Source organism: Pinus tabuliformis, chromosome 3_1 (genome assembly GCF_031772625.1).
Source record: "Pinus tabuliformis cultivar Carrire ecotype Pingquan chromosome 3_1, CPIR1, whole genome shotgun sequence".
NCBI lineage: Eukaryota > Viridiplantae > Streptophyta > Pinopsida > Pinales > Pinaceae > Pinus > Pinus tabuliformis.
This window is the reverse complement of record NC_142301.1, coordinates 877277999-877297913: the sequence shown is the minus strand read 5'-3', so window position 1 is coordinate 877297913 and position 19915 is coordinate 877277999. Positions and strand designations below refer to the sequence as shown.

The window sequence follows — 19915 nt, the reverse complement described above, 5'->3', positions numbered from 1 at the left end:
ATATCACCACCATAAATAATAAACATTACAATCTTAACCAAAATAACATATCACTGCCCAAAACTGGTTAAATTAGGCCTTTCACCGCCATTATTCACTGTAACACAGCACGTACAATCATTCCCAATCTATAATAAGAAACGTTGACATATATACACAACATCTTAATATGGATAAATTATAAAGGCGGATATATATACAATTTGATGTATATACACATCTATGTATAATTAAAATGCGGATATATATACAGTGATTCCGCATCCAACACATTATCTCTAGTGGGCCTTTTGGTACTTTTACATCATAAAACAAGGCCGGGAAAGAAAACTATTCAATTCGGATTTGATATTTGAAAATATTTGAAGCCATTCTGTCATCCACTAAACACATGAAAAATCAGCTGTTTAACACACTTATAATTATCTTAAAAATATTATGAGAATGTCGACACTAAAACAATGAATAATCCGCTGATTTAAGACGTTTATAATTATCTTAAAAAATATTATGAAAAATGTCGACACTATTTAAAAAAAAAGAGGGGAAAATCGATTTTAAAATATTATAACTACTTTAAAAATGACAGGATTTGCATCACTTTATTAAAATTCATTTGTAAGTTGCCACGTGGATTGGAAACATTCGGTGTACATAAATAACAGAAATATCATACATGGAAAAATAAAGAAAATTAGTAACGCGGACGTCCTGAGGTCGAAACTGGAAGAGAGAATATAAAAGGAAGTTAGATGGTCTGTTTCAAGATCTTTTTTCGTGATAATTAGCCTGCATAACAGTTTTAAAGAATGAGAAGTACGTTGCGCAGAACAGCACATGTTACTGCATAGGTTTCTCAGACATAAAATTTCAAAACCTAAATTTTTGTACAGAGTACAGTTGAGAATGGTTAGACACCAATGAATAGAATTGCGCTGACCATGGTGTCGAGTCTTTCGTAATGATTAAAGAGAAACTAGTCCATTAAATGGTTCGCTAGCTGTTGTATGCCATGGAATTGTCTGTTATGGTTGAAGTTTCTTGCGGTGAGGGCAACTGTTGTTGGCCTATCTTCTGCCGCCTTATTTCAACTACTCTTCTGTGGCAATTTGAATGAACCCCGCTGGAGAAAGTGGGGCTTAACGCGGGCCTGTACTCGGGGAGTAGTCTGCCAGACTTGAACCTCACACCGCAAGCGTTGCAGAGCGTCTTGGGGCCCAAAGGGCCTGCTCTCCACTGCGGGGTTTTTTGGACTAAACAGTGGCTGCACCTCCGGCTTTCCTGCCCGCCGCCGCCGCCCCCGCCTCCGCCTTTCTTATGGAACGACTTCTTCCTCTTCTTGACCGCGGCCGGCGGCGCTGCGTAGACCGAGCCCTTCACCGCCGGCTTGTGTCCGGTTCGGGGTTCGTAGCTCTTAATAGCAACGCTCACGAAAGCGGTGGGATTAGCGTTGCGTGACCTTTTACTCCGAGCACGCCCCAGCACCCACGTCCGTCCCGCGCCGGCGAGCAAAGAGTTGCTATGCTTTCGTTGGCTCTCCTCGCGCTCGGCCGGCGAGCAAAGCGTTGCCACGGACTCCACCGGGGCAACGAACTCTGGCACCGTAGCGAGCGATTCGTCCGCAACGAAGCTCGACAACCATTCCAGTTCCTCCAAGGCGTCGTCCTGCGAGTTCAGAAACAATCAAGACACACACACACTGAGTAACCACGAGAGCTCCGGCAGCGAGAGCAACGACAACGAGAAGACTTAGAGACTTACTGCAACAAGAAGACTTATAGACTTACTGGCACGCAGAGCTCGCCCGAAAACGGGCACGCACCGCCACTGCCGTCGGCTTCGACCACGTTAGACGCCAGGCGCGAGACCTCGTCGCAAGTGGCGGCCGCTTCAGTCTCCGTGACAGACGAGTCACTGGAGTTCCGTTCGGAGAACGCCGACTCCGGCCGGGCTTTTTCCTCATGACTCCCGCCGGCGCTGCCTATCGTTGCGCCAATATCTTCGCTGGAAAAGTCCAGCAGGTCGTCAATTCGAAACCCCTCCCCTCCCCCGTCACTCCAGATAACCTCTTGACTGCTGCCACCAGCGTAACACTCCATCCCCGGTTCGAAACCAGCTGAAGCCCGGAAAAGCTCCGGACCTGCATGAAAACAAGCCAAGCAAAACACGTTACACAAACACACACACAACACCAAGTAAATTGAACCAAAGCAACCATTAAACCCCCAAAGAAAAACCCAAAAATAGCCAATTCCGCAACAGGCACAATCCACATGAACCCATTTGAACCCATTTTTCCCGTTATCAAATGGCAGTCAGTTGGGCAGTTGTAACAACAACCTTAATATTACACCGCCAACAAGTAATATCCCCGCCTCGGCACCGGCCTGGGTTATCTTCTCAGGTTTCTGTTATATCACGCAAAATAACAGCCCAGCAGAGCTTGTATACTAAATAAAATCCGTCGTCTGCCAGTAGTAATACTCGCAGTATCAAAACTCAGCGTGCCGTGCCGGGCCTGAATAGTTAATACGCCGTTTATATTTAATTTTTCAAAATGCCAACCAGCACTAATAATCACCCACCCAATTTCTCAATCATAATTATCACAATCCCAGACCCCGAGGGGATTCGAACTCACAACCCCGCCCGCCAGGGGATTCGAACTCACGACCCCGCCTCGTACGCCGTCCAAATCTTAAGATCGTCGATCCTTGTCGTCTAAATCTTAAGATCGTCGATCCTTTTAACTTACAGGTAAAAAACTAATCACTTTTTACCTTAAAAGTCTACGCGGGGCGACTCGCACGATGCACGTCATCTGTCATTTCGCCTATGCCACGTCCTTCAACCAATTACATTTCGACCTTACTGTCTGCTAGCGAATCATAACCCGCCAGCTCACCCGAAATCTCACTGTAAATGTCCACTAAGCAACAGTTCAGTTAAAAAATAGCGCGACCGTCGCACCGCCGTGCAGCGCACGTTCCCCGCTTAACCTTAACCCTAACTAAACCCCGAATCTAACTGCCTTTGACTTAATTTGCCTTATAATTAAATACTCTTCTCACACGCTTTAATCCGACGGACCTGTCCAAAAAAATCCCGTCTAAGAATATTCTCCCCTCTTATCCATTCGCGGGCGCAGACACGTCAGTCCTGGTGGTGGGCCCACGGCTGGCACCATCACCAACTCTTCCTCACCCGATTCCTTAATTAAGCACTTAGTGCTAAATGTTTTATAACTCCGAATTAGCGCCCACGTGGCACGTTAAAGCCGTTTCGGAATCTACCCTTTCACGGAAGGAAACAAACGGCGGTCTGCCGTTTCGATGACGGCTTCCGTTATCTCTTACACGTTGTTTTGTCTCTTTGCAACTTTGCCTTTTTCACACTTATTTGCCCACGAGTATGGCCTTTAACCATTAATATAAAACTTAAATTAGAGAGGTAGCATACCACTAAGCACCTATATTTATTTAAAAATAGCTAAGTCCTATGGATGGACTTTATCATGTGACCCCATTCACATTTGTTAACAAATATGGTGCAACTCTGAGCTGTCCTCCACCCATGGTTTATGGAGATTCCATGTACTTGCAGAATTGTCATAAGCATTTAGCACATTTGGTCCTTTGCAGATTTTGTTAGTTTTAGTGGCTTTAACTATCCACCAATCATCCATGTTCTCTTAGTGAGTGAGTGCCATGAATTCATGGTGTGAAAGCAAAATGTTCACCTTACTAAATGCACCTCTAGTTTCAGTGGTTTGAACTATTCACCAATCAGTCATGTTGTCTCAACTAGTGAGTGCTATGAATTCATGTTTTCACAATCAAAGTAAAGTGTTTATATATATATATTATATTATATTATATTATATTTAGTTTATGGACATTGAAGATTAGTGGTCTTAATCTCAAAGAACATTGAGGAGAATTGATTTTGTGATTTCAACAAGGTATTTTTAATGACTAGAACTTGACAAATTAAGTTGAACTCTTAGGGCTCATAAAAAAAATTACAAATTATTTTTTTAATTTATTTACGTAAATTATATTTCCTAAATTCCCTATAAACTTGTTGATTTGTGTGGTGTTTAGTTTTTATTAAGTTTCTAATTCAAGTTTTATGAGAGAGGTTAAGGATGGGAGTCAATTGTGAAGTTACACTTTCTCAATAGGTGTCCAAGCTCAATCGAGTCTCACACAATCCATAAAATCTTTGATTCAAATTTCATGAAGAGAGATTAAAAGTAAATACCAATTGTAAAAATTACACTATCCAAAAAATATCCAAACTCAACTAAATCTCACATAATCCTAATGCCAACAATATATCCGAACTAAAGCTAAATCAACTGGAACAACCTAATTTTTTAACTTCACTTCTACTAATTCATCTTCATAGGGAGGTAGGCAAGGCAGGCATTCTTCCTATTTACCTTTACTCCACTTGCCTTTACTTATGTGTTTCCTACTCTACTAACCCACCTTCTATGTAATTCATTGGAGTCAACTCCACTTAAAAAAATATCTATAGCCAAGTCCATTGCCATTTGAAATTTGAATATCATAGTCCAACCAATTGGTAATAAACTATATCCCGTGAAAATATATATAGCCATGTACATTGCCATTTGAATACTCCAACCAACTGGTCATGAACCGATCCTAAAGGTTTAAAAATCGTTATCAAATCATGAATAGGGCTTTCAATGGTCTTATCAAATCATGAATAATAGGTAATGGTTTAAGAACCACCCGCTCTACATAATGCACTAAATCATTATCCTTGCCTTGTAAGAAGGTGTTTTCAAATATTTATATAAAATTCATTTCTTGTAATTATCTATACACAAAATCGTCATGCTTGCTTTAAAGCAAGTGTCATTTACTTTAAATATGTTTTTATCTAAAATTATTTTTAATAAAAAAATATACCATTTTAATTAACCAATTTAATTTAAAACTTGACATTTCATTATTTTAATTTTTAAATATATTTAAATTAACCATTTAATTTCCACCTCATAATTAACCTATCATTTTCAATGTTTACATATAGTCTCTAAATCTCTTTGTCAAGGATCCAAAATTTCAAAGAGTACTCTTTTTCCTTTTTCCTCTGTCCTTTGTCATGTTGGTTATTGTGATTTAAAGTGTTGTATATTTTAGTAGGTGTTATAAATGTAGTGACCTTTTTATTAACCTAATGTATAATTGGTTGTGGAATGATTACGTGTATTGCTTGTGTTTTTTTTAAATGTGCATCAATGATGAATAGATGTGCATATAAGTTAATGAGCCTAACCAGTAAGATAATAAAAATTAAATATGATATATTTAGTGTTTTAAAGTAGTTGTTATGAATTTGAATTTTTGTTTTTGTTATTGGTTGTGATTTCTTATGGTAATATATTACTTTAGACTTACTATGATTCCTATGCTAATAAAGGTGTTTATGGTTGTGATTTCTCATAGTAATATATTACTTTAAACTTATTATGATTCCTATGCCAATGAGGGTGAGGGTGAGGGTGTTTATAGATATAGTAGTTTTTATATTAATATAAGTATTTTGGGATAAGTTTCCAGATTTTTATGTTAGTTAATAAGTTGTTTACCAGATGTAATAGATTTTTGTATTAACAACGATGTTTACCCGTAGTTGTCTTTTTATTAACATAATCTTTTATGAGTTGCTGGAATACGTTTATGATGATTGCTCAATATATTATGGCTTTTATGCTTATGGGTGTTCACAAAGGTGGTGAGTTTAATATTAACATAATGGTTAAGATAATAAAAAATGATATATGTTATATGTTTTTATGATTTTAAGGTGTCTTCTATAAGATGTCATGTAGGTGTATGTCTGTGATAATAAATAATAGGATATGTAAGATGTTCCTATGGATTTAAAATCTTTTCTGTGAGATGTCTTGTGTAGGTATGTATAAGCAACCAACCTAGATTCATCTTAATTCTAGATCTACCAAGGGTCGAGAGGGATCAAATCTCTTGAGGTGCAAACCACTTTTGGAGTGAAAAGAGATTTGATCCCTCTTGACGACCAGTAGATCTAGAGTTAAGATGGATCTAAGTTGGTGCTACGTAAATTTCACACACACACACACACACACACACACACACACACACACACACACACACACACACACACACATATATATATATAAAAGTATTCTCATTTGTCACAATGGGGCCTGAGGCAGGGCTACCCTTTATCTCCTCTTATGTTTTTATTGGTGGTGGAACGCTTAAGTCGTCTTCTGAGTGAAAAGAGAAGGGGGGATTTCCATGGTGTGCACATTGCTAAGAACTTGGTTATAACTCATATGTTATTTGTGGATGAAATCCTTAATTTCTTCAATGGGGATGTCAAAGATTCTTCAATGTTAGTTAACTTCTTATCTCTTTTTGGGAGTGCCACATGCATGTCCATTAATGTTCAAAATTCTTCTATATTACATGATGAGCCCTGATATTGCAACAAGAAAGTTTCAACTCCCAAGGCTATCGACTTTAATTATTAATCTGGGGTTTGTACAAACTTAAGAGGTGTCGACACTATATGTGCAACATGCATTGTGTCCTTTTTTCGTTGATCTCATGCAATGAAGTGAATATCATGAAATCAAAGCCTATACTAATTGCAGAAATGGAAATGTTACTCTATTTTCAAGAAATGGAAATTTTGCTTGCTCAAATGTAATGCTAACCCTGATTGCATAAATTTAAAGGCTATACTACTTGCATAAATGTCAACATTAAGCTACTTGCATAATGTAAATGTTGCATTGAAAGGAAACATAGTCTATGGAATGGGAATAACAATGATTGAAATAGAAGCCATAACTTAAGAAGAAAGAAAGCAAACTAATCTAACTTGCATGAAAGAAAGAGAATGTATTCAATCACTGCATTCCAAATAGGTTAGATCCATTGACAAAGTATGTATTCAATCACTGCATTCCAAATAGGTTAGATGCATTGACAAAGTACATTATATACTTCATGTGGCAATCAAGAAAATCATTATTGTGCTATCTAATTCATAAATCTATCCATTAACGCTAATTGTTGAGATGCTTTGCAGGAGTAAAAAGGCAAGTCTTAAGTGGTATTTAGTCTTCCTTAATCATGGTTGCAAAGCCTATGGGGCATTATTCAAGGTTAGGAGGAAAAAATCGAGCTTCAAGGGCAAATGCAGTTAACTTTACATAGTGCTACGAGATGCTACAAGATTGCCCTGATTTGCTACAGGATTGAATTTATGAGTATTCTGAGGGATAAAAAGGTGATATAAAGGTGGGAAAGGGTGGTGGAGGTAGGAGAAGGTTGTATGTTTCCATTTCCAAGACTAGTACCCTTCAGGGGCCCATCTTGCACAAGGAACAATGCACACGATAGCCTTCAAGAAACTAGAAATGTACTCTCAGTGAACAATGTTTTGAAGGAGTTATGGAGGTAGAAAGAAGGAGATGGTGGTAGAATAAGGAGTTTAAATGAAAATTCCAACACTACAAATCAATATTAGTCCTTACACACCACAAAAATATTATGATTTTTATACTTGAGAAGACTAAATACCTAGTCTGCTAGCTAGTTTGTCCTCTGATTTATCTCACCAATGACCAAGCAAATCGAATGCAAATGAGATGGCGTGAATTTTGTATTAATTAGGATGTCCTAGGACTCCAATACAAGTGGAATCACTCAAAAATACCCTTGTCGACATGTGCTAAAAATTAGCATAAAATTACTACTCTAAAAACCGGGAATTCAAGAATTAGTGAGCTAGCCAAGCTATCAAATACCTAACCTGATCAAGTGCAAATTCTATGGGGTAAATTTTGTTATTAACTTGAATGTTTTTATGAATCAATCCAAGCGGATACAACTAAAAAAGCTTTATTAACATGTGATAAAATTCAACAGAAAATTACTACTATTTTTCTACAAGAGACTTCTATAAATTCAAGAAGTGTGAACTAGTAAACCAATCCAAGAAGTTGAATCATGGATATGACTTTGCAAAGTTATTCTAAGAATGCATCACGCTTGTACCTATATAGATGACCTACAAAAAAATTAGTTCAGTCATTTAACCAATCTAACCTACAACAAAAGAAGCATGAACAATAAATGCAGAAAAAAGAGATGAAAGTGAAAAAGACATTCAAAGGAAATAAATAAATTGTACAACTGGGCTTTGAGGCTCTTGAGATGGTGAATCCCAAGGATACCTAGAGTCCTATAAAGGAAATCAAGATTTATAAGCTAAAAATGGCACCAAACTTCATTATTAGAGTCAATCCAAGTACATCCCTGCTAGAAATGAAGGTAGAGCTATTAAATAACAAGTTTTCTCCACAAGAATACTAAGAAATACATACCCCAAGAGGCTAATTTAAATTGGTACTTATACAAATTTATGAGAAAGAATCCTCCTTGAAAGGAGATATATTTCCCCTCCAAAATCCCTAAAAAAGTGGATATGTTTCCCAACAGGAGGAGTCTTCATTTAATGATCCAGGTGGCTCCAGGAATGCTCAGAATTTAGAAGTGACTCAGAATAACCCAAAAATAAAAGTCATTGAATTGAAGTGAAACTAGGACCAGATCATAGTGCTCATCGTCCTGATTCCAATCGTGTGAACGACACTCAAAACTGAGTCTCTATGCTCAAGATATAGCTAGTCAAAGTTCTGGTCAAACTAGGCCAAGTGGCAATCACTAACAAGGAAACAATTTGGCAAAGGGTTGGTGCACATAATCTAGTGGTCCGAAAGGGAAAATTTGTCACCTCATTAATTTTGTCAGTGACCCTTAAAATTTGTTCGGTGGGTTTTGACCAATATGTGCTAACATATAATAATAATAAAATAATAATAATAAATGTTAGGTTGGTGGGCTGCCATCCTTGCCAACCCCCGACCCACATTAAACAAATGTTAACAAAAAATATGTGGTGGGTGGGCCACCCGCTGGCAAACCTGCCCCACCAAAAAACAACATACCATATATACAGCGAAGCTGATGGGATTCGAACCCGCCCGTCCTGGTGGGCCGACCTGCCAATTGGGCGGCTCCAAATGGCAGGTCCATCCCACATAACATAAAACACCAACCAATCGCCGAAAACCATTTAATGTAACAGCTCCCATAAACCACAATACGGTTAATCGCCAAGCGTCAGACAAACTGTAACATCTTTCCCAAAATAAAATTTGGTGCTAAATGGGGATTCAAACCACGATCTCTAGCATACTATTGTCCCATTTTAGCCAATGGCCCAACGAGCCTTATATTGGTATGTCGGCCAAAAAATACATATAAATTCAGAATTTGTCATTTGCCTAATGAATCAAAGGCCGAGAACGGAGCAGAACAGTGTGCACGAGGGTCGAGGGCAGAACCAGGGGATGGCCACATTTTTCAAGATGGGTATATTCCAATGGAATATTCCACAAAATATTCCATGCAGAATCTTGGAGGAATCTAAAAGATTCCTTGGAGGGTAATTTTTCACATTGACATAATCATGTCAAATTTATACTCAAACGAACTAGAATTTCATAGGGAACATGATGGTGTCGTCCATTTCCTCATACGAGCAACAAAATTTTAGGCAATCAGTAGTGAGGAATCTTTCTAGAATCTTGAGGAATCTAAAAGATTCCCTTGGAGGTTGATTTTTTACAGAGGCAGAATGTTGCTGACTTTATAGTCATTTTTCACAAAATTTTGTGGGGAATGCATTGGTGTGCTCAGAATTTTCATCTGAACCACATATTTTTCTTCCATCTCCAGGAAGGAATCTTTGGGGTAATCTTAGAGATTCTCGAGGGTCCATATTTTGATGGTGTGAGAAAGGGGCCAAGTTTATATTTGTTTGACACAATTTCATGCCACAAATTCAACGGTGCAGTCCATTTTGTCAGAATAGCTTTTCATTTTCAAGACATCCCTAGAAGTGGAGGTAAATGATGTAGTGATGCCATGTCTTTCTTCTGATTTGCTAAGATGATGTTGTTGTTGTCGAGATCCTTGTTACCATTATATTGAAGGATACTTGTATTTCACTTCATGTGAGAATTTATTAGCTTGTCACACTAAAGGAGGGCCCATTTGAGTGAGAGTTCCTATAGGAGAATGTCTCGTGGAGAGACATGCCACTCTGGTTGAGGGAATTTATCCTTGTAATGACAAAGAATGTACCATGTACTCATCATAATTTTGTAGCATTCAATGAAGCAACCTCCCCACTCTTAACACTAGGGCCCGGAGACATAACCCAAACTGGGTGAACTCCGTTATCAATGTGTTTGTGTTCTTTGATGTGATGGTCGTTATTATGTTTCTTCTTCTTTAAAGTATGCACATGTGGCTTTTCATACTCTTTCAAATTAAATTTTTCTAACATCACATAAATAAAATATCTTGGTTAATTCTGGTAGCTGAAGAGATCTAAATAATTAATGACAGGGAACACATTCCTAGATTTTCTCAATCAGTGGAGCTCTAGAACCTGTCAATGATTTCACGATATCCAACTCCTTTATTATCTAATCTTGGTCTGTCCTGTAGCAGGGAGAAAGTCCCTATATTATCTCAATATTTTGCAAAAATAAGTGTAGAAGGAGATACTTAATATAGCCTTTATGTGCCTAATAAAGGTTAGATAGACCTTAATTAGTATCTAATTTGGAGGCCCATCATCACATCTCAATCTCTCTAAGATGGACATCTGGCATTTATCCCATGTCCTTCCATATTCCATTAAGCCTATGGAGTTGGGCTTAAAGTATATATGTTTTCATCTAAAGCCAAATTAGTATGATAAAGAATATTGGGCCTCGTTTGTTGTGAAAGTGGACAATTAGTTGAATCATTGGATTCATAGGTGGCTCTCCAGAGCAGGCCACCTGATACTTATTAAATCCGTTTTGGAGACCATTATGATTTATTGGGACTCATTAGCTTGGATCCCTAAATTTATTCTGGAAAGAATCAGGAGACTTTGTTCCTTTTTTCTTCGCCTGGAAAGAATGAAATTGGGGTCTTGTTGTAGGGTAAGTGGGACTTGATTGCCAGGACAAAAACATTGGGTGGATGGGGTCTTGAAAGCCTATTTCTTTTCTCAAAATCCCTCATCGCAAAATGTGGTTATCGGTTGATCTCTATGAATAGTATGTGGAATTCAGTGGCTAAGAAAAAATATATTATGCCTTCCTCTCTAGAATATTGGCTGAGGAGATCGGACAAACCTAGATCAAACATTTCCATTATTTGGCACGTTGTTCTTAACTCTTTTGAAATCATTGGTAATGAGCTTGCTTGGAGGGTTAGTAGGTAGGATAAGCTTTGCCTTGGTCTCAACCCTTGGCCAAGTTGCAGTAATCAATATAGGTTGTAGGATCCCTTTGATTTTATGGCTTTGTGATCGTGGTTTCTACAAGTTGGCTCATGTAGCTAACCTAATCCTTTCCTCTTTCTGGAAACAAGGAAGGATCTTGATTGTAGATATGGGTATCGAGGCAAAATATAGGGTGTATTGGAATGATTATATGCAATCTCTTAGAGACAATCACATTCGTATTACAGATAGACTAGATGAGCTAATTTGGTGTATGTCCTCTATTGGTATATATACACCTAAATTTGGTTTTGTATATTTAATGTTGACAAATCAAATCTTGTGGAGAAATGGTGGTTGAAGGCTATTTGGAAGGTCAAATGTACTCCAAAATAAAATAAAAAATTATGTGGTGCCTAATGATGAACAAGGTCCCTACCTGGGATGTCCTTCAAAGACGATTTATGATTGACCCTAGATGGTGCCCTCTCTATCAAAATAATGGGCAAATTTCCCTCCATTTATGCATGGATTGCCTTTTTTTCAAAAATTTTGGCGTTGTGTGGTTCTACTCTTAGACACTCTATTAGTTGGTCTGACCCCGACTTAGAAGGTGTTTGGAAATTGTGGCACTCAAATCCCATTTGTCATCCTTTCAAGTCCCTCCCTCTTTTTATGTGATGGGGAGTCTAGTTAACTAGGAACTAGACGATTTTCATGGATAACATATTTGTCCCTTCTCACATAGTTGACGAGGTGTTGGCCATTTTAAGTCATTTTCCCAAGAAAAGGACTTTGCAGCCCCCAAGGTGATCTCTCAAGAATGTATTGGTTGTTCAAATCCATGGGGCTATTTCGATGGAGATTCCATTGACAACGGTCAACAGTGTGGTGGTGGATTTATACTATATCTTTCCTTTTCCCACTTCTTTAAAGTTAGGATGGGTCTGGGTGCATGCAGAAACAACAAAACATAGCTTCTTGCATGCAAAAATCTGCACCTTTTTGCAAAAGAGAAGGGGTGCTCATATAATCATATCTTTGGGGACTCAAAGTTGTCCATCGATTGGCTCACTTGCATTATATCTTGTAGGAATATTTACCTTTTCCCTATTATTGAGGATATTATTTGTATTGGTGATTCTTTTGATGCTTTTTCTTATTCGCACATTTATAAGGAATGGAACACTGGTGCAAACAACTTATCTAAGGATGGCCTTCATCTAGAGAAGGATCTTTGGGTCATAGTGGGGCAGTATCATGATCAGGATGTGGAGTTCTCTCGTACATTTAGGGGACTTAATTTTTTGTTCACTTTGCAGATGTTAGCTTACACTCTCCGAACGTGTTATTTTGATTATCTTTTTTAATGCATGACATTTCAAGTTTTTGTTATCTCTTGCGGATTACAATTGTACGTGGTGTATAATTTTTATTGAAAATTTTATGGGGCATATGGTCTGGGTCAATGTTTTTATTTGATACATATATAATACTAGTTTTGTTGTCATTTTTGTACATACTTCTGATATGCCCTACTCTTTCATTTTTTTCCATTTTGGCATGATATATTTAGCTATGTTTTTGGGGAAAATGTTTGTTCCCACTAAATGTTATCTTTTTGCGATAGTCCATAGTTATATTCTAGGATACACTTATGAAGTGTATATACAAAATGAAATTTTCTTCATTACTCTATGAATGAAATTAAGCATCATTTTCCTCATAAAAAAGAAAAAAGAAAATTATTCTTATTTTTAATTCTAATAAAACCTTGATTTAATCTCTATGGAATATCCACTAAATATTTTTAGTAGTAATGAGGATAGAGTGTTTAGATATATCTCAAAAGTCTAACCATTTTCTTTTAGATTTAATCAAAAAAATGTTACAAAATTAAGTTAAAATAAAATATTTATAAAAAAATTTGATTGAAATGAGTTATGGTTTTTGGGCATGTGGTATTAATAAGCCATGGTATTGGCGCATGGTATTGTAAGAAAGCCTATTTACAAGTTAATAATATCTATGGTAAAGTGGAGTGAATATCCATGGTTAAGAATATTTTAATATTGAAAGTTTATTGTAAATATTAAGTTAGATCTAAGACTTTTGTGATTCATATTGCAAATGAGAATGTCTTTCAGATTAATCACATCATCAGGAGTTGGTGTGATTAATCTAAAAGGCATTCTCATTTGAAGTATTAAGTTTTGATGTGTTTATTAATTAAATTTGAATATGTTTAGCATTGAATAATGCAACTTATAATGTTTAAATTTGAAATATATATATATATATATATATATTTCAAATATTTGATTATACCATAACTTGAAGACCTTATTGTAGCTTTTGCGGCCTTTGCATAATTTATGCATTATGCCATGTCGATAGCCGCATCACATATTTTATGCAACAATTTATGGATATGGTTCCAATATTCATGCATGATTTTTAGATATTTGTGTAGTGATTTTTTAATTCAAAATAAAATCATAACGCTAAGTTTGAAAAACAAATATTTAATTTTCAATATTATTAAAAAAAACTATTTTTCAAGCATTTGATTTACCCACAACTTGAAGGTCTTATTGTAGTCTTTGCATAATATAATGTCATGTGATAACTATGTTGAAATGCAACAAGAAAATCCTAATTTAATTTTGTCCTTGAATTAAATTGGGAATAAAATTGTAATTCCACATCTCATGACAACTTGTATTAGTTAACTAGGTTAATTTGACTTAGTTTTCTTAGTTAATTCGGTTTGAGGGTCTAACTTCAGTCATGTAGAGTATATCTTACTTTATAGGAGCCCTCGTTGAGTTTATTTTAAGTTGTAACTAATTAATTCAGTTTAACTAAGTTAAAGTCAGTTGAACTAGTTCCAATTGTTAACTTAGTTAAACTAGTTCCAATTGTTGGAGGGACTAGTGGGAGGTCTAGTAGTGTGCTGTTGCCTCCAGTGATCAACTAGTAAATTAATGATTCACTCATAAATAACTCATGCATGTCAGATTTGGGAGTTACCCAATTGAGATGGGAGTTCAGGGTCAGTGCATTATTAGTTGTATAATCATTCGAATTGTATAGGTGGTGCATGCAGTCAGAGGAAGGCCTATGAGGATTGCACAATTAATTTCCCTAATTAATAGGGGGATAATTACCAAGGAAACAATGCAAGGAAATATGGACTTAGGAAAGCAGAAAATTGGGGTTTTTAGTTGTGGCTTTCCCTAGGAAATCATTGTGTAATGTGTTGATTGAATTATTTCTCTTTTATGCTTCGTGATTTCAGGATTGTTTAATTGTTTCCGCTGATGAGTAGAGTTAATTCAAGTCTATTGTTTTAGCATATTATAATTAGTAGTTTGAATCTACAAGGAATTTGTACAAGCTACATGACATATTTTATGCCATAATATGGATATGGTTCCAATATTCATGAATGATTTTTAGATATTTGTGTAGTGATTTTTTAATTCAAAAATAAAATCCTTGAAAAGCTCATACTAAGTAACATATTTACCATAATTTACTTCCCACCATAATTTAAGCAAGTCTTTCCATAAAAAATAGATAGAAATAAGATGTAATTAAATATATTTACCAGGAGTCCCTTCCGACCATTATTTATGTTTTCCTTTGCACTTCTGTAGGAGTAAAATTGTTAATGTGTAGACTTACTGTTGGTTACTACCCACCAAAATTTAAGCAAGTCCTTGTGTCTCAACAATCAATTAATTTATCCACTTTACATCTTAATTTATTAGCTCCTTCCAAAGCACGACTATAAGGTTGCATCACTTGTTTTAATTTGTATGGTAAAATGGAGCTTAATTTATAGATACTATTAATATGTTATATGTTTTAATGTGATATGTATATTATGATATTCGTTTACCTAAAAAATTGTTTTATTAATAATAAAAAAAATTACAATATAACAAATTGAATTTTATTATTTTGATTAATTTTATCTTTTTATTATTAATTGAGCCAACATGAAATGCTTATACTCATTTACTTGTTTTAATTTGTATGGTAAAATGGATCTTAATTTAATTTATAGATACTATTAATATGTTATATGTTTTAATGTGATATGTATATTATGATATTCATTTATCTAAAAAAAAATTGTTTTATTAATAAAAACAAAATTACAATATAACAAATTGAATTTTATTATTTTGAATAATTTTATCTTTTTATTATTAATTGAGCCAACGTTGAAATTCTTACACTACAACATCCCTCTCATACTAGGCTCTATATTTATTTTTTGTTTAATTGATCCAACATGTAAATGTTAAACGTTTACAAATAGATACACCACTATATCTATATATATATATATATATATATATATATATATATATATATATATATATATATAGATATATACTTACTTACATTATGCTTACACATCTCCCTTATATTGGGTTGTAGAGCACCTCTAGGCGCAATAATAAATTATGACATGCACCTAAAATACTATACATACATAATATATCATAATATATATGAATCCTTAAAAAATAAGCTGCGTGGAATAGTTTATCTTTTCATTTTGTCTCATATTTTCTTGATGCATTGAAAGGTGTCTATTTCAACCTTATGAAGAAGATGTGACAATTTGTAATTAATGTCGAATTGACACACAACATTTTAAATAATATATAAAATATTAACAAAAAAATATTTCAACGTTGGCCAAACTAGATATTTTAATGTGGAGTTCAAATAAAAGACTCAATTATATATAAAATGTCAAAACATTACTAAGTCAACAAAAACATATATATATATATATATATATATATATATATATATATATATATATATATATATATATATATATATATATATATATTTGCATATATGAGAAAGTCAAATGGTTAAGAGCACGTGTTTCCTTATAAGAAGTCACAAGTTAAAAGTTGAAGGGGGTCATGGTATGTAAAAAAAAATTCTTTACATTAGGGGGGATTGGTAACTAGATTGAATGATTTGTGCTAGGCCCAAGATTTAAACCAACTAGCTACCATTATACCCATAAGATATATGCATCGACATGCAAATCACATATATTAGAATCTTATGACTCAACCTAAAATGAACATGTCCAAATAATGGGGTGCCCACTATAGTAGCCAAGCCACTTTGGGCCAATTTCATGATTATTAGCTTACATGTTATTGGTAGTATTTGAACCAGGTGGGTTGGTTAAAAAACTCACACCCTACCATTCAACCTATGATCTCATGAATAGGCCTCTATAAACTCAATCAATCATATTGTTTCATGAAGGAAGTCCTTTGTCCCACCAAAAGAGGGGTCTCATATATTAATTTGGTGTTTGATTAAGTTGTGACCCTTAAAATAGATATTATTATTAATAATTATTATTATATACTTTGGAACTTAAGTAGGAAGGATATTATTGTATTGAAAAGACAATATTTGTTTGTTGTGCCTAGATGTGCTTTACAATTCAATATGGGGGAAATACACAATCTAACTAATATATGAAATAACTTTTTTGTCTAGAATCTGACAATACAATTTTGAGCAAGATTGTGGTTTCTTATTGTTTAAATGCACTTTTCATTGCATATATGGATTCAACACCTTGAAAAACCCCCAAGGCACTTGAACTTTGCAAATTAAACAACTTAAACTTTTGAATCTAAAAGATCTTGATTGGATTTTGGGAAAATTTGACTAGAAAAAGTGTTTAGGAAAGGACAATTTTTTCTATTAGTTAAACTACATGTGGGAAAGTGTTATAGTGGCACATTAGATGAAATGTTAGATTGAAAATAATAATTTTTTTGTTGATCAATATACTATTTCCTCAAAATATCATCATACAAAATCAAAGATCACTGTTTAAACTAAGCCTTGTAGTTGTTTGTCGCAAGGGAAACCAGAATCGTTGACAATGGTCTACATTTTATTAGTCAAAACCATCATAGAATAAACTAACTCGTAGTGCAAGTTATTGGCATGTCCTAGTCTAGTTACATCAAAATTCAACATTAGAGAAATTTTGAGGTCTAAAATGGACCTCCTAAGGAATATTATAAAATAACAGTGGAAATAATAAAATAAGATTAGATTACATCGTCAAATTTTAGAGGGAAAAAAGTAAAAAAATATTTTTTCAACTCGTATTTTCAACTTATCTCCCTACTCTTTTACTCAAATTTTGAGTGAGAGCAATCATTGGATGTGAAAGTTAATCTTCATCCAAGGAGTACCCATGTTGCATACTTTTGATGGACCCTCCTACACGAAAAATGAAAAATACATGAAAAACGTGGTTGAAATCATGTTTTTCATGTATTTCTCATTTTTGGTGTAGGAGGGTCCATCAAAAGTATGCAACATGAGTACTCCTTGGATGAGGAATTAAATTTCGCATCTAACGAGTGCTCCCGATCGAAATTTGAGTAAAATCGTAGGGAGATAAGTTTAAAATACAAGTTGAAAAAATAGTTTCTTTATTTTTTTATCTTTTTACTTTTTTACTCCAAAGAATCATGAATCATCCCCCATTGTTGACATCATCATCTTGAATCCTATTGGTTCTTATAAAGTTGATTTTGGTTGTACATTTTTGTTTTGAGGCCTATTTTAGACCTCAAAATTTCTCTAATGAATACTAGTTATTATTAGCTACATAACTACTGAAAGTAAAAAACATAAGCCAAGAGGCTGGAAGAAGCATCCATTATCTATGTTGAAAATGTAGCAGGGAATGGATTCTTTGACTTGTGCCTTAGTCAAATATGCCAATTCAAATTCAATCTCATAGTTTCTTGAGTTAGCTTTCAGCTAACATGTGTGATGTGGCCTATCACTGAGTTATTGTCAGTTAATTTGATTTAGATGGCATGTAGTGAGTTGTGGACTAGTTGATGGCTAAACTTATCTATCTAGTGGAATTAAATCTAGTGTATGTTAGTTAATTGATCTCTAGTTCTAGAGTAGAGATAGACATGAGTTTAGTTGAGTAGTTGACTTCGTGTTAACTCAACTTACTCTCAGTTAACAATAGCAACTACAAAATTTAGCCTTAGTAGGTCATGCAATTCGAATTGCCTATTGAGATTGAATGAAGGCACACATGTATTTATTTATTGTACACAATTTTTCAGTGTAGAGGCTTGGAGAAACAAGCTGAGCAATTTCTCTTAAGAATTGAGCTAGGAAATAGAGATTTCTCCTATTTTTTAGGGAGTATTTGTGCTAGGAAATAAGAGGCTCCTAGCAGGCCTTATTTGCCTAAGTGTTGGGCAAGTCTTGTGTAGAGAGTTGATCAGTATTGCAGGGAGCTTCAAGCTTGAAGTAGATTCTATGTAATAGATCATATTTCTTAGTTGATTCAATACAAGAAAGAAAAGGTTTTCCTAGTTGGGTTCGCTAGATATATTTTTTGTTCTATGTTTGATTGTGTTTCTATTCATTTTTTTCTTTCCACAATTTTTTGGTAGAGAAATCCTATGTATTTTGTGACCAATTTTCTCTCATTAGCAATTACAAGGTTTCAAGTATTTGTCAACATGGTATTAGAGTTGAAAACAAGATAGAGACTGAGTTTCTTGATCAGATTCAAAGCACATTAAAGAGAAGATCAGTTAGTGCAGGAATTCTGCAAGTGCATGAATCATGTATTTATATGGTTTGAGGACAGAGCATGCCCTAGAAGGGACTTCAAATTTCTATGCGTGGAAGGACATCATGGAGGTTGTGTTAGATGATAATAGGGTTCTGGAATACATCAAAACTAAGCCTTCTGCATGAGATGCACAACAACTGACTCAAGGGAGGAAGGACACTGCCAAAGCTAGAAGGATGATCCTAGAAGGAGTTAGAGACCATGTTGTTCCAAATTTTCATGGGAAGGAGACAAAATTCCAAATGTGGAAGGACCTTACTAATTTGTTTGAAAGAAATAGTGATGCCAAAAAACTTTCTTTGAAGGAAAAATTGAGGAACATTTAAATGGGCAAGAATGAGCCCATTGTTACATATATATCTAGGTTTTCTCAAGTGAGGGATGAACTTTGAGGTGTTGGAGAGATAGTTCCACCAGAAGATCTTGTGAGCCTTGCCCTTCTTGGGCTTCATAAATCTTGGCATAGTTTCCAAGATGCAGTGAATGGCAGAGATAAGCTCCTTGATTGGGAGTGTTGAGAATGCAACAAGATGATGGAGCTTAGTGGAAAGGAGTCACCTTCACTAAGTGGGCCCGCAGGCAAATTATGGCGCAAAGTCTATTTTTAGACATATGGATCATGGTTTATGAGTTGCAGAATGCTATTTATGGATGATTGGTCATGTTGGGAAAAATAGATGGACTTCTATTTCTAGTTCGCAGCAGGAGTGATCAAAGTCTATTTTTAGACTGCCAGGCTAAAAATAGAAACAATCAAATATTATTAGCCCTTAGTAATATTTGGACTATAAACTTTATCTTATTCTCTTGGAGCACTTCAGTTCGAGCTACGGATGTGGCACA

The 19915-nt window shown here is 35.2% G+C and overlaps 1 protein-coding gene across 1 annotated transcript; it reads right to left on the bottom strand.

The window, feature by feature from the left end:
* Window positions 1-572: 572 nt before the first annotated feature.
* Window positions 573-2701, bottom strand: LOC149190385 (GATA transcription factor 7-like). Its single transcript, XM_089412137.1, has 3 exons — window positions 2341-2701; window positions 1788-2140; window positions 573-1665 (listed from the first exon to the last, which is right to left on the bottom strand). The coding sequence occupies exons 2-3, from the start codon at window positions 2097-2099 to the stop codon at window positions 997-999; spliced, it is 981 nt and encodes a 326-aa protein (XP_089268263.1). The 5' UTR covers window positions 2100-2140; window positions 2341-2701; the 3' UTR covers window positions 573-996.
* Between the last annotated feature and the right edge of the window lie 17214 nt (window positions 2702-19915).